Below are 14,916 nucleotides of genomic sequence, written 5' to 3'. Positions count from 1 at the left end.
TTCATATGTAGGAAAGAAAATACGTAACAAAAACACGATACATAGTCTATTTAGAATAATAAAATGAATACCCCCCTACCTACCTTCAGCATAAGAAATAAAACATCTCTAAGATTACTGAAGTGCTCTGTGCACCCTGCCTTCCTGTTCATGTCCCTCCCAGTGAGTAAACGTTATTCTGAATTTGTAATTATCATTCTGCATTTTTCATTCTGGTTTTGCTATAGATGGACATATCTCTAAATGGATTACTGTTTCAGTTTAATATATCTCAGAACTTTATATAAATTATATTACAGTCTGTATTTTCTTCTCCAGTTGGCTTTTATTCCCCACACAACCTCTGTATTCATTTTTATTATTTTTTAAAAAGATTTTATTTTTATATATTCATGAGAGACGAGAGAGGCAGAGACATAGGCAGAGGGAGAAGCAGACTCCCCGTAGGGAGCCTGATATGGGACTCTATTCTGGATCCCTGGATCATGCCCTGAGCCAAAGGCAGACGCTCAACTGCTGAGCCACCCGGGCGTCCCTCATTTTTACTATTGTATAACACATAACAACGTACCCATTCTTTAGTGGATAGACATTGGTGTTGTTTACAGTTTTTTTCTACTACAGAAATGCAGCTAAGAACATTCTTGCCCATGTATCCTGTGATATACATGCACAAAGGAATCTCTTAGACTATGTACCTAGGAAAGGAATTGCTAGATTTTAGGTTGTTCACATTTTCAATTCTAATGGTTAGTTGTTTCCCCCCAAGCAACTGTGACAATAGAAACTCTTAGGTGTGGTGTTTAACAATCCCTGCTTCTTCCCACATTTACCAATATTCAGTTATGTGTACTTTTATTAGAAAAAACAATGGCCTAAACATGTACCTTATGGGAAAACCAATCTGGGAGCTTTCCATTAAAAAATACAAATTGTGTAAACTGTACTTAAGTAAATGAACATTTTTTGAAAAAATGAAGCGAAGCAGAACAAAACGTGAGTGTTCCCAGTGATGTGTGATTGTCATGTCCTTGCAGGTACGCCAACAGTAGCCTCATAAAGTACATGGAGAAACACAAGGTCAAGCCTGACAGCAAAGTGTTCCTCTTGGTAGGTGCTTCTCTTCCAGATGGAAGTTGGGTCCATAGCACAGGCCCACCCCATCCCATTCAACATGGAATTGTGCCAGCTATTCCTTCCCTTTAGAAAGAAAAGAAATTGTTGGGGGCTGATGCAAAATTAAATACTTTTCTTTTAAGATGTCACCCTTGATTTCTAGACTTAATTTTTCCCAAAGATTTATCAGCAGGAAAAAAAATTATATTCTCAAAGGGCCTTCATGCTAATGATTTCTGCCAATTTCACATAAATGTGTGTGGTGTCCTAATAGCATGGTGAGCTCTGCAAAATGGCATCTGATATTAATCCTGCTAGACCTTAATACAAAAGTCAAAACATTGATAAGCAGTCTTTCCATGTGCTATCAATTTCTTATGTGTTACTCTAGCTTCAGAAACTCCTTACTATGGATCCAACCAAAAGAATTACCTCGGAGCAGGCTTTGCAGGATCCCTATTTTCAGGAGGACCCCTTGCCAACATTAGAGTACGTATTGTACGTGTTCTGTGTTCTTTGCTCCAGGTCGGGGGTGTCGGATGGTGGCTGCAAGTAAGAGAAGCCCTTGTTACTGCAGCATTACAAGTTCTCCATTAATACTACCTCAGAGAAAAAGTACTCAAGAGAAAGGGCCCGTATTCTGAAACAGGCAAAGCCATAGAGAGGTGTGAATGGAAACAAGTATTTTAGAAAGGACCATTACTCAGGGTTACAGAAAAAAACTGAAGCTGAGAACAGGTGGGACTTTGAGAGGTCAGTCAGCCAGATAAGTTTAAGCCAAACCAGTAGGGAACTAAGAATTTAAAAGTCTGTGTGTCCACTCTACTACCAAAACCCCTGTGTTTCCCCCTCCTTGTTACACCCACGTGCTTGTGTTTATTAGCACACATAAAAGATGCAGCTTTTCTGGGGGGGAGGGAGTATTTTCATTGTTGAGGCAATTACAAATTCAATTTTGTTTTGTGTGCTAATAAATTTTCTGTGGAGAAACTTCCCCATCATATATGTCAACTAGCTAACAGCAGTTAAGATTTGTTACTGAAAATGGTAATTATTATAAAACTTAGACAATTTTTTTTTTCCAGAGAGAGAAGGGGGTGGGGGTGAAGGGCAGAGGGAGAGAGAGAATCTCAAGCAGGTTCGGCGCACGTGTGCCCAGCGCGGGTCAGAGCCCGACTCGGTGCTCGATGTAACAGCCCTGAGATCCTGACCTGAGCCGAAATCAAGAGTCAGACACTTAACTAAGCTACCCAGGCACCCCACAAATTCTTTTCTTATTTGCTTGAATTCAGTTGTCTTGGGAGGCATCCCGCAAATATTAGCTAGAGCTGAAGAGTGGGACATAGCTTAAGAAAAAAAGTGGAATTTTAAGTTAACAAGGTCAATGATACTGTAGATTTTAGGTCGTGATGTATATTCTTTTTTTTTTTTTTTAATGGTGTTGTAGTGTGTTTGCTGGCTGCCAGATTCCATACCCCAAACGAGAATTCCTTAATGAAGATGAACCTGAAGAGAAAGGTGACAAGGTATAAAGCTACACGGTACACATCACTTCCAGAGAATAAGGGAGGCAAAAAGAGAATTTAGGGAACTATAATTGAATGATTACTACGTATTTAACTGCCTTTAATTATGTATTTACATGATTGCAGATGTACTTTGCGAACTTGAAATCTAGTAAGTTTACAGATAAATGATTTCTAGCCTGTTTCATTCCCTGGTTCTTAATTGTTGGGTTTCATTTGTTCAGTGTCACTTTATGCAGGCTGCTTTCAAAGGGTCTTATTCTTTGCTGGTAACTGGGTATATCAGGCCCTCCCCATATCCCTCTACTTTTCCAAACTCCTGATGGAGAAGACCATCACAGCTGGTTTCCTGAGAGCAGAACAGCTTCCTGGGTGCTGCATGCCTTCCGGCCGGATGTCTGGGACTGATGTGGAGGATGAGTGTGCAATCTAGATGAACTTCGGAGAATGAATCGTGTTCAGGACTCAGTACTCTGACCTTAGGGGATGCGCAGCATCTGGCTGGAGTCACTTTGGCATCCCCACCCCAGAGGGGCTCTCCAGCTTGGTCCTTGGGCAGCCCAGTGCGCCTACTAAGGAATCAATGTCCTGTTAAAAAAGAAAAGGAAAATGAAAGCAACCACCGCCCTGTTCATTTAGTTCCATACCAAGTTTGCCTTTCTTCCTTTTCTTGCAAGAACCAGCAGCAGCAACAGAACCAGCATCAGCAGCCCCCAGCGCCCCCCCAGCAGGCGGCAGCCCCCCCGCAGGCGCCGGCACCACAGCAGAACAGCACCCAGACCAACGGGACCACGGGCGGGGCTGGCGCAGGGGCCGGGGGTGCAGGTGGCGGCCTGCAGCACAGCCAGGACTCGGGCCTCGGGCAGGTGCCCCCCAGCAAGAAGCCCCGCCTGGGGCCCTCGGGTGCCAACTCCGGTGGGCCTGTCATGCCGTCAGATTATCAGGTACCCCCTCCGATTCTGTTCTGGTCAAGGGTTTTTTATGAAATGGAGCGTTGATTGTTTTTTAAAATTTATTTAAAGAGAGAGCATGAGCAAGAACACAGCAGGGGGAGGGGCAGAAGGAGAAGCAGACCCTGGGCTGAATGGGGAGACTGAGCCAGGAGCCCCAGGCGGGTCTGGATCCCCAGCACCCCAGGGTCACGACTTGAGCCAAAGGCAAGCCGCTCAAGCAGTTGAGCCTCCCAGACAACCCAGAAGTCAATTTGATCCTAGAGCCTTTTAGACTCAAGTGATACTGAACTCTAAAGTTTGACTGTACAAATGGTACAATCCTGTTTCTAGGGCATGACATGAAAATGAAGATTTGGGTCATATTTCGTTGTAATTGTGAAACATTTTGTTCCTTGGCTTGTTTTTCCTGACTTCCGGAGGAGGGAAAGTGAGGCGAGCATCTCCCTGCTCAAAGGAAATTTCTCATATTATCCTTTGAAAGAGAGAGGAGTGGCAGCTTATTTTGGGCAAAATAAGCTGCCCACTTGAGAAAGATTTGCTGTCCCTGAGAGGAAATAATCAGTAAGTAGCCATTGTAAACATAGAAAGGGATTAAGATTGAGATGTTGCAGAAATCACTGTTCAATCTCACTAGAAGTATTTTTGAGACTAGAAAATACTTTTTATTAATAAGATAAAAAAAAAACAACAACACCCTACAGTTGTGTGGTATCTGCCTAAATGTAGTGTCTCTCTCCATGGGATGGGGGCCCCCAAGTGTGGGATGAGGATGGGTGGAAGCCAGTGGCAGCTGGTGGTCCAGGCCATGAAAGAATAACAGAGGAGATCAAGGTTTATTGAATCCTCCTCAAGGGAGCCCCCGGGCAGGACAGCAAGGAGGGTGAGGGCCATAGTTAAAGCAGGAGGGTGGGGAGATAGGAAGGGTGAGGAGGTATGACGGCCATGGAACCATCCCTGTTCTGGTAACTGCCTGGTTGTAAATAGCCCATTGGTCAGCGAGGGCCTAGGGATGTCTTGAGGTGGGTCCCCCGATGGGCCTGTGTTCAGTCAGGGGGTCCCTGTGGGCCCTTTGCCTGGATCACGTTTGCACTGCTCAAGTCTACAGTCTAAAAGTGGCCTCTATGGATTGTACTACTAATTTGGGAAATTAAAGGGAAAAAAGTCTAAGGATTATGGGGGGAGAGAGATAAAAATACCCGTGAAAACCATAGGGAGCATTACAAAACCCCATAAAACCCTCATTTTCTTTCTTTCTTTTCTTTTTTTTTTAAAACAGCCTTCATTTTCAAGGAAAGTAACCAGCTAAGATCTAAGGGGGGGGGGGGCGAAGAACCCTTAAAACCTTAAAAAAAAAAAAGATTTAGAACCTCAAGGTACTGCTAGTGGAATAGGAGCAGGAGAATAGAGATAATAGAAAACAAAACCACTGGCAAGGAAACCATAAACTTGCTGATAAGGAACCAGAATCAAGAGAAACATTTACCAAGAAAGACACAATAAATAGCTGCCTCAGCTGGCTTTCCATTTTGAATGTATCTGCAAACTAATTTGTTTCCACACAACCTCTTCTCTGAAACCTTCTCTTGGAAGAGTCCCTGCACGCCGAGGAGTACACGCCATAGAGCTTCCATTGGTTCTACAGGGTGAAAAACAAAAGACGACAGAGTAAATTTGAAGGTCGGGTTGGCTTTATTAAATGGCTTGTGAACTGGGCAGCGTCCCATCTAGCAAGTGCAGGGGAGCTCCCAGGAGCAGGTACAACATGGAAGCCTTGGTAGGAAGGAGGGCCGGGCAAGAGCCTTACTGGCAAAAGAGAAAAGAAGATTGTTCCAGTTGGGGGGTCGCTTTTCCCTCAGGGAAAGGGTAGGGCTCTTACCGTGCAAATTACCTGTCTTCCTTGGAGGGAAAGGAGAGGCCCCAGGAGGCCTACTCTTTGGCACCCACCAGATTTCCTGACTGACCTGGTAGACTACATTGCAGGGGGAGAGTTGAAACTGCAGTTAGGTCTTCAGCTCTGGTTTGGTGACTTGGCCTAAGGCACCCCATTTGGGACCCACAGTTTTCTTCTTTAAACACAACGAACACTAATCAGGGCTTCATTTTGATCTACTAAAAACAGCTTGCTGTTTGGGTAGTAGCCGTGAACATATTTGAATTTTTTAATATATACAAAGTCCATCCCCCTCCCCAACAATAGTTTATTCCTATTGTGTGAGCACCAGGCCTTTATCTCATCCTGGTGCATCTTTGTGTCTCTGATTCTGTTATGTTAACCTGAGTGGAGTCCCATTGTGGACAGATAACTCAGCTACTGCATTCCTTTCAAATCCAAGAATTCCTCAAAATGCTTTTCTTTGGCCCACGCCGTGCCATCTGCTTCAAAATGAAGCAGGCGTGCGTATGGGCTGGGGAGAGAGCTCTCCGTTGGAGAGGTCAGTGTGGCGTGGAGGTGGGAGAGGCCCGCTGCACCTGCCCACGACTCCCATTTCCCCACCTTTGTCTAGTGTAGAGGAGCTTTTGTGCTGAATCGCATCTGCTAAAGTCCAGGGATCACAGCCAGCCCAGCAATCGGAGGGCTTGGGTGTAAAGAACATGTTTTTCATAATAAACTTAAAAAATAAAACATGTGAATCCGAAAGCATGAGAGGCTTCTTACACTAACACGACTGGTGTCATGAACACGCCGCGAAGGCGCGGACGCGAGTTGTGTCTCCACATTCGGTCATAAAGCAGGTGCAGCAGGATTCCCAGCAGCGACACTTGGCCCCGTGCGTAACTCGGCTCCTTACACGGCACACAAAGCCGAACACGGGACGAGTCACGCAACGAACAAGGTAGGGCGGGGGGTGGGAAGTTCCCCGAGCGGACTGTGAAGTCGGGCCGAGGCCTGGCTCGGGCCGGGCGGCCCCTCCCGGTCGGGCAGCGAGTCCAGAGGCCACCTGGGCAGGGCCTTCAGTGCAGGTGCCTTTTCGAAGTGGTCGCATATAGAGGGGCCAACATCTGAGGAGTCGCATAGTTTGGTGCAAAAATTCCCCCTTTTGAAGGGATTTCAGCAGTCTCTGGGCGCCTGCAGGCCTCCTCGGCGCCTGCGGACTGTCCCCCCAAGCCGAGGTGGTCTCAGCCGGCGCTGGTCCTGGTGACGCCTGGTAGCCGCGATCCCCGTAACTGACACGAGTGACTCTGTCGTGCTCTCTAGACCTGGCCAGAGTCCTGTGACAGGGAGGGGGCGACGTGGAGCTGGTTTTCACCAAGGCCCTCCTATGGCCCTGCTGTGTCAGACCCGATGTTGCTAGTTCAGTTTGGCAGCGTTTGCACGCCCTGCTGAGCTGTCCTTCCCTTAACCCCCAATGCCACCTTCAGGGTCACTTACAGTTTTTACTCCAAGTGATGGTTTTATTAGTTAAGATCTTTCCTGCTTTACTCACAGGAAAATCCAGCCTTCTGAGCTTAGCTGAAGGCCCTGGGTCCAGCTGTGCTTATTGTTAACTAGGCCCATGTTCTTATTCTAGAGATGATTTTTTTTTTTTTTGCATATTTGTCCCTGGTACCATGAAGATGAATGTTTCATTTAAGGCGATAAAACACCATTGGATTGAAATACATTTGTCTCTGCTTTCTCTTGAGGGTGTTTTCACGTATGAACCCCCCTTTTATTTCATTCTAAATATTGCCTGAAGTTTATAAAACCCACTCATTGCCGCCACATCCTGCCCAGCCTGCCGTGCTTTGGCGGACAGGTGGTGCCGCTGATGGCACTCTAGCCTCTACCTCTGAAAATTCTTTTCTCTGAAAACGATCTCTTAATCATAGCTTTGTTATTGATAATGAGGGCATTAAGAGCACATGAGTATACATTATGGATACCACTGACTCAGTGTGCCCAAACGATCATTCTTGTTTGCAAATCTCAGTTACACAAAGAATAACTTGGCAGGGTCGGTCACCGTAAAGAGCAGCGGGTCAGCATAAGGCTCCCCCCTCCGCTTTTCTTTGCCACGTGAGCTTATGTCCCAGAGAAATCCAGCCAGGCTTCTTGCTCGCCGAAATGTGCCGTGACGGCAGTGCCAGGCCGTGATTCCAAATAAGCAAAGTGTAGCCGCGAGCTTAAGTTGGCTGTCCGCTGTCCACGATGCTGGATCTGGACCAGGAGCCTCCGTAACTGGCCCCTGTGTCCTGTGCGTCCCGTTGTGATGACCATCCTGAGCCTTCCTCTTCTCCCACCAGTGATTCCCCTGTCTCTTTGCTTCCCCAGCACTCCAGTTCTCGCCTGAATTACCAAAGCAGCGTCCAGGGATCCTCTCAGTCCCAGAGCACACTGGGCTACTCCTCCTCGTCCCAGCAGAGCACGCAGTACCACCCGTCGCACCAGGGCCACCGCTACTGACCGCCACGGCCCAGGGCACAGACTCCAGCAATATGATGTCCGCATTGACAAGAACCAAAAATGCAAGTGATGATGCCGTTTCAAACGCATCCACGTCGGTAGGAAGGCTACGTACTGAGCATTTTGTAGGACTGACTGATGTCTCTTCTTTATTGACTTAAAGAAGATTTTTTTGTGAAGTTTCCCCAACACCCTTGCCCCGCATGAGTTCCATTGTGACTTTGATACATCGTCTGATCTAATCCCAGCACTTAACTTCTGTAACCTTCAGCATTTTTTGGAAGGATCTCCTGGTGCACCTTTCTCATGCTGTAGCAATCACTATGATTTATCTTTTCAAAGCTCTTTTAATAGGATTTTAATGTTTTAGAAACGACTCCAGTGGTGTATAGTTTTATACTTCATGAACTGATCTAGCAACACAGGTAAAAAAAAAAAAAAATGCACCTTTTAAAGCACTACGTTGTTTTCACAGAATATGACTGTTTTGCTCATGGAAGTCTTAAACAGAAACTGTTACTGTCCCAAAGTACTTTACTATTACGTTTTTATTTATCTAGTTTCAGGGAAGGTCTAAAAAAAGACAAATGGTGGGACAGAGGGAACCTACAACCAAAAACAGCCTAGATCTTTACAGTTACTATGCTTTATGCTATGAAGAACTGTAGTATGTGGTAGTTTTTATATAATCAATCACTCATATGGAACGTAGTTCCCAGAATCACCTTGTTCTGAATAGTATTCAGTAATGAAGAATTCTAATTTAACCTTCATGTAGCGAAGTCTACCTTAAAAAGGGTTTCGAGAGCTTTGATGAACTGCAGCCCTCTGGTGCCCCGCACCAGAAAGCAGAAGAGAATATTAACTGCACTAGGGTTTCTTTAAGGAGTAAGATTGATCAAAGGACGTGTTACTTACCTTTGAAGGAAAAGCTTTTAGTGTGTGTTGTACATAAAAGTTGGCTTCTCTAAAGAACTGTTGGTTTCTTCACGTCTGGGTTAGCTTGAGTAACTTTTTTACATAATCAAGAGTACTCAAATAGAAGCCTGCAAATTAATTTGCAAATTAATCTGCTTTTAAAATAAAGAGCAGTGTTCACCATTCATATTTGCATTAGACATAGAGTGACTATTTTTAAAGCATGTTAAAAATTTAGGTTTTATTCATGTTTCAAGTATGTATTATGTATGCATAATTTTGCTGTTGTTACTGAAACTTAATTCTATCAAGAATCTTTTCATTGCACTGAATGCTTTCTTTGCCCCTAGGAGAAAACTTAATAATTGTGCCTAAAAAACTATGGGCAGATAGTATATACACGACTATACTAGATAAAGTGCGTATTTTGCATTTCCACGATCTATGAATTAGAGGCTGAGTTCTTTCTTAGCCTGTGAAAGGAGCCCCTCACTCCCCAGAGTCACAGGAAATGTAAAGATTTAGAGCTCCCATTGTAATGTAAGGGGCAAGAAATTTGTGTTCTTCTGAATGCTACTAGCAGCACCAGCCTTGTTTTAAATGTTTTCTTGAGCTAGAAGAAATAGCTGATTGTTGTATATGCAAGTTATATGCATTTTTTAAAAACTATTCTTTGTGAACTTATCTACCTGGTTATGATACTCTGGGTCCATACACAAGTAAAATAAGATTTTAGACAGAAGCCAGTATACATTTTGCACTATTAATGTGATACTGTAGCCAGCAAGGACCTTACTGATCTCAGCATAATAATGCTTATTAATAATAAAAGCTATATAGTGACACTCATTGACATTGAAGATGAAACAGTTGAACATTCTCCATTGGAAGGAATTTCTGATCGTCTCTATGGTAATTCACCCCTTCCGTTTTGTTTTGTTTTAATGAGAAAGTAATAGCCCTTTGCATAACGTAGCTACCTGTATAAAATCCTGTCTTGTGCCCTGAAGCCTCACTGTCCATAGTTATTGGCCATCAGATGCTCACTGTACCCTCACCACGTGCTCAATGCCATGCTGGGTGGAAGACTCAAAGGGCAAGACATGCTCCCTGTCCTTAAGGAGCCTGTGATCCATTCCATGGTGGGGTGATAGGAGTGGCTTATAAGACTATGAAGGTCCTTTTGTTTACTTCTAAACTCATTTGGATAGAGTTATTATTCCAAATTCTGCTGTGTGATAAACAGTGTTATGGAGAGGTTTCTATCTACCTTCGAGAAAGCCAGCGATTAAATATCACAACAGGCATTAATGCAGATTTGAAATGTTCACAGCAGCCTTTCAACAACAGTCAGGTGGCCCTTATAGGCAGAATAAACTCCTTAAGTGGTTGTGGGAAATTATAATGAAAACAGAATCTATGTTGCCACCCTTCGGGGGCACTTATATTTAATAAGAGAAAAGCCCACTTACATGCAGAGACCAAAATACCATGCCCCTTAATACTTTAAAAGCAACTTTGATACACAAATCTTGTGACATGTGCTTATATAATCAATGGGCTACCCTGCTTTCCTTGCAGATAGTTAATTTTATCGGCAGAACTGATACGAAAACCATGAGGGCATTTCATCAGTTTTTCCTAGAGTGTTCTCCAGGATGCGGCCAGATATCCCCATTATTCTGGTCACTATGCTGGCCCTGGCCCATTTGTTCTTGTTCTTGCCTCGGAGTAGGTGATCCCCATTGGCGCCCAATTACCCTTGAAATAATTATGGTTCATGATTTCCTTTGGGACGGGGAACAAAGCCTTTAACATTCTAATGGACCCTAAACTGTGGGACCTGGAGGTAGATCTGTGAAGCCTCTTGAGGTTAAAATTTTATCTTTGTGGTCCCCAAATGACCTCATTCCTCTCCAAATACTCATTACCATCTTGTTCCCTGAGAATACGGGGTGGGGAGGCACCCCTCAGCCCGTGAGAACCCAAACCAAAGGGAGGTTATTAAAAGGAAGGAAGGAATAAAGGTGAAGGTTTTCTGCCCTCCATATTACGAATCAGTTTTCAAATTAGCCTTCTGGTGAGGTACGCATTTGGCGAAAGGGATTCTAAGCGTTCCAGGAGCCGAGCTCAAGGGTAAGGTAGCCTGGTGGCAGGGCCGTTACTACGAGGCTGAAGCAATCCTTGTGATGAAAGTAGATCGTGCAGTAACATACAAAAACCAAGGACATGTATATTTTTATATCTGTGTGGTTTTAAAACTTTAGTACGTAGAACTTTGGCCTTCTGCACTACTCTTTTGCTCTTAGAAACAATTTACATTGAAGAATGGAAAGGGACGATATTTACCTACATGTTCACTGCCTCACTCCTGGCGAAGCAACTGCTGAGCGTGTGCCCCTGAAAGGATGCTGTTTTCTCGGCTCAAGGTAAAAGGCAAAAGCACCGGACAGTAAGATTTGCAGCCTCATCTGCTTTGGATAAAACTATGTGGCAGAAACTATACGATGAAGGAAGAATTCTATGAAAATTGCAAATCCTAAACTCTACGGTGATACCTTTCTAGGGAATGGAGAAAGGCAGTAAAATAGCAGTTAGCCTACCGGAGGCTCGAAGGACTCAAGTATATGTAATGTTTTACATCAAACTTAGCAGTACGGGCCTCTGTCATCTTCAAGAGTAGTCACAGATATCATAAAGCAGAGTTCATTGTTTAGGATTTTTAAAAAATGTGTTGTACCTAAGGCCATACTTACTCTTCTATGCTATCACTGCAAAGGAGTGATATGTATGTATTATATGAAAAAAAAAAAATCCTTAATGCACTGTTATCTCCTAAATATTTAGTAAATTAATACTATTTAATTTTTTTAAAGATTTGTCTGTGTAGACACTAAAAGTATTACACAAAATCTGGACTGAAGATGTCCTTTTTAACAACGATTTAAAGTACTTTTTATATATGTTATGTAGTATATCCTTTCTAAACTGCCTAGTTTGTAATCCCCATAATTCCTATTTGTGAAGTGAACCTGTCTTTGTCCCTTTTTTCAGCCATTTTCTGCACGCACCCCCTCTTTCTATGAATATAGCGATGACTGCTGCGTACGCTTCCCACACCCTGCGGCGAGGTGCGGTGCCCGCTCAGAGCCAGCTGCCCCCCAAGCCAGGCCGCTCCGTGGGGTGTGGGGGAGCAGCCACTTTGGAGCTGAGTGTTTCCCGCTTTTGAGTTGTCCTGACATCCTTCTTGAAATGACTGTTAAAACTAAAATAAATTACACTGCATTTATTTTATATTCTTGGTTGTAATAAAATTTAATTGACTTTGTTTCTATGTGGATCTTTTAAGTATAGAAAAACTCCTGTTCACAAGGTTTAGTGTCACAATTTCATCTGTAGGCCTAGAAGCTCTTGAGATTATACTCCGCCCTGCAGAGATGCAAAGTCTCCCTGGGAATTGCAATATGTTATTTTATTCAGGATGCTTATGATGTCACAAAACCACAGACACCATGCTTACATATACCTCAGAAGCAGAATTACAGGTTTTAAGACATATCTTGGGAAAGCATCCCTTTTATAAAAAAAAAAAAAAAAAAAAAAGTTAGAATGATGGTTTCGAAAAAGCAAATAGGCAGCATTTTGTGGGTAGAGTGGCATTGGGTTTTTCTCCTTTTTATAAGAACACTCTGTTTTACCTGGCTGCCCCTTATAATTTACTTGATGAATCTAATATGGTTGCTCCAACGGTCAAGGGCATCATGGAGTGAACTGAAGAATGTTTAAATGGCATAAACACAAAGCTTCCATTTCTATTTAAAATAGATATTGCACGTGTCCAGTTGCTTCACTGCTTGACACAGACTGTATATATATTCAATACAGTGCTATTTGTAGGGTAGAACTGCTCTTAGAAAACTGTTCTTTGACCATAGCTGCATTTCTTTCTTTAAAAAAAAAAAAAAAAAGATTTTTTTTTAATTTTTAAAAATTTGATAGCACAAGCAGGGAGAGAGACAGAGGGAGAGGAAGAAACAGACTCCCCATGGAGCAGGGAGCCCAACATGGGCCTCCATCTCAGGACCCTGAAATCATGACCTGAGCTGAAAGCAGATTCTTAACTGATGGAGCTACCCAGGTGCCCCATAGCTGCCTTTCTAACCAGCCACCTGGGTAATAGGATGTGGATGACTGTACAAACTCCTTACCACTCCTGGGAAAATCATTTTGTTTTTTTGTTTTTAATTTTTATTTATTTATGATAGTCACAGAGAGAGAGAGAGAGGCAGAGACACAGGCAGAGGGAGAAGCAGGCTCCATGCACCGGGAGCCCGACATGGGATTCGATCCCGGGTCTCCAGGATCGCGCCCTGGGCCAAAGGCAGGTGCTAAACCGCTGCGCCACCCAGGGATCCCGGGAAAATCATTTTGAAAGTAGGGGTCTATGTCCTTAGCCAACTATAAGTTCTTTGTGGACAGCCCCTGGGTTTGATTCCTCCTCCACTCCCAACATCTGTCATGACACCCCACACAGAACAGACGATTAATAGGGCAAGTCATTAGCATCATGTTTTTTTTTTTTTTTTTTACCTTGGCATAGAATTCCTGGATCATATTAAATGGTGGGCATTTTAAAGCCATCACTTTATCCTGCAGGTGATAGAAAGCCAGCTTGGACAAGTAAAACACAAGCCTGATAGGAACATTTGTTCAATTATTCTAAATGAGAGAATATACGGGACAGAGACAAAAATACTGACTTAAATGTATTAAGTACATTACTTCTGCTTTTTCAGGCTTTTTCTGCTGCTTAGATTTTTTCCAGAAAGTACTACTGAATTTTTTCACATAAAGGTGCTGATTTGTGTCCCTTCAAAATCCTTACAGTGAAGCCCTTATCCCCAGTGTGGCTATATTTGGAGATGAGACCTTTATCCAAGTAATTAAAGTTAAGTGAAGTCAAAAGGATAGGACCTTGATTAAAAAAAAAAAAAAAGATAGAACCCTGATCTAAAATGGTTAGTTTCCTTGTAAGAAGAAAACACTAGGGAGCTCTCTTCCCCTACCTTCTCTCTCCCCACAGCCTTCTCTCCCTACCATGTGAGAACACAGCAAGAAGGTTGTCATCTTCAAGCCAGGAAGACAGCCTTCAACAGAAACCAAACCCTGCCAGACCTTGATCTCGGACTTCCCAGCCTTCAGAACTGTGAGAAAATAAATTCTGTTGTTGAAGTTATCCGGTTGATGGTATTTGGTTGGTTACAGCAACTCATGCAGACTAATAGAGATTTTGGTACCAAGACATGGGGTACTGCTGTAAACAAGTACCTAAACGTGTGGCAGTAGCTCATGGAGTCTGGAGGTAAATGCTAGAAATAAGAAATTTTAGAGGTAATTCTGGTGGGGGCTTAGAAAGAAGAGAGGAGAGCTGGAGAGAAAGCTTCCATCTTCTTAGAGAACACATCAATAATCATGGACAGAATGTTGGTAGAATAATGGACATGAAAGCCATTCTGGTGAGATCTCAGATGGAAATAAGGAACAGGTCATTGGAAACTAGAGAAAAGGCAATCTTTGTTACAAACCTGCAAAGAACTTGGCCAAATTGTTCTCTAGTGTTTTATGGAAGGTAGGATTTTTGAGGGGTGAAATTTCATTTTGTTGCTTTATAGAAATACTATTGCCTTTTGCATATTGCCTTTATATCCTGCAACATTGCCAATTTCACTGCTCTGATAGCTTGTCGTGTGTGTGTGTGTGTGTGTGCGCGTGAGAGAGAGAGAGAGAGAGGATTCCCTTAGATTCTTTATATATACAATCATGTCATCTGTGAATAAAGATAGTTGTACTTCTTCCTTTCTGTTTTAAAGAATTTTTACTTATTTTTCTTGCCTAAATGCATGGGCTAGCAGTTCTAATACAATGTTGAAAAAGAACAAATATGAGTGAACACTTTGTAAGGTTCTTAGTCTTAGAGAGAAAGTATTCCTATATTTCACCATTAGATATGGTGTTAGAT

At 43.1% G+C, this 14,916-nt stretch overlaps 1 protein-coding gene across 2 annotated transcripts in view; it reads left to right on the top strand.

Annotated features, from left to right (window-relative positions):
• The window catches only part of CDK19 (cyclin dependent kinase 19), a 163,077-nt gene extending 150,852 nt beyond the window's left edge, over nt 1-12,225 (top strand). For both annotated transcript variants that reach the window (XM_026005805.2, XM_026005806.2), the window contains exons 9-13: nt 1,038-1,110; nt 1,508-1,605; nt 2,564-2,642; nt 3,320-3,586; nt 7,848-12,225. In XM_026005805.2, coding sequence (XP_025861590.1) covers nt 1,038-1,110; nt 1,508-1,605; nt 2,564-2,642; nt 3,320-3,586; nt 7,848-7,979 — 649 coding nt within the window. In that variant the 3' untranslated portion in view covers nt 7,980-12,225. The remainder of the gene's footprint in view (nt 1-1,037; nt 1,111-1,507; nt 1,606-2,563; nt 2,643-3,319; nt 3,587-7,847) is intronic.
• The last annotated feature ends 2,691 nt before the right edge of the window (nt 12,226-14,916 follow it).

This window comes from Vulpes vulpes, chromosome 1 (genome assembly GCF_048418805.1).
Source record: "Vulpes vulpes isolate BD-2025 chromosome 1, VulVul3, whole genome shotgun sequence".
In the NCBI taxonomy this organism is placed as follows: Eukaryota; Metazoa; Chordata; class Mammalia; order Carnivora; family Canidae; genus Vulpes; species Vulpes vulpes.
This window is presented reverse-complemented; position numbering and strand designations above follow the sequence as displayed.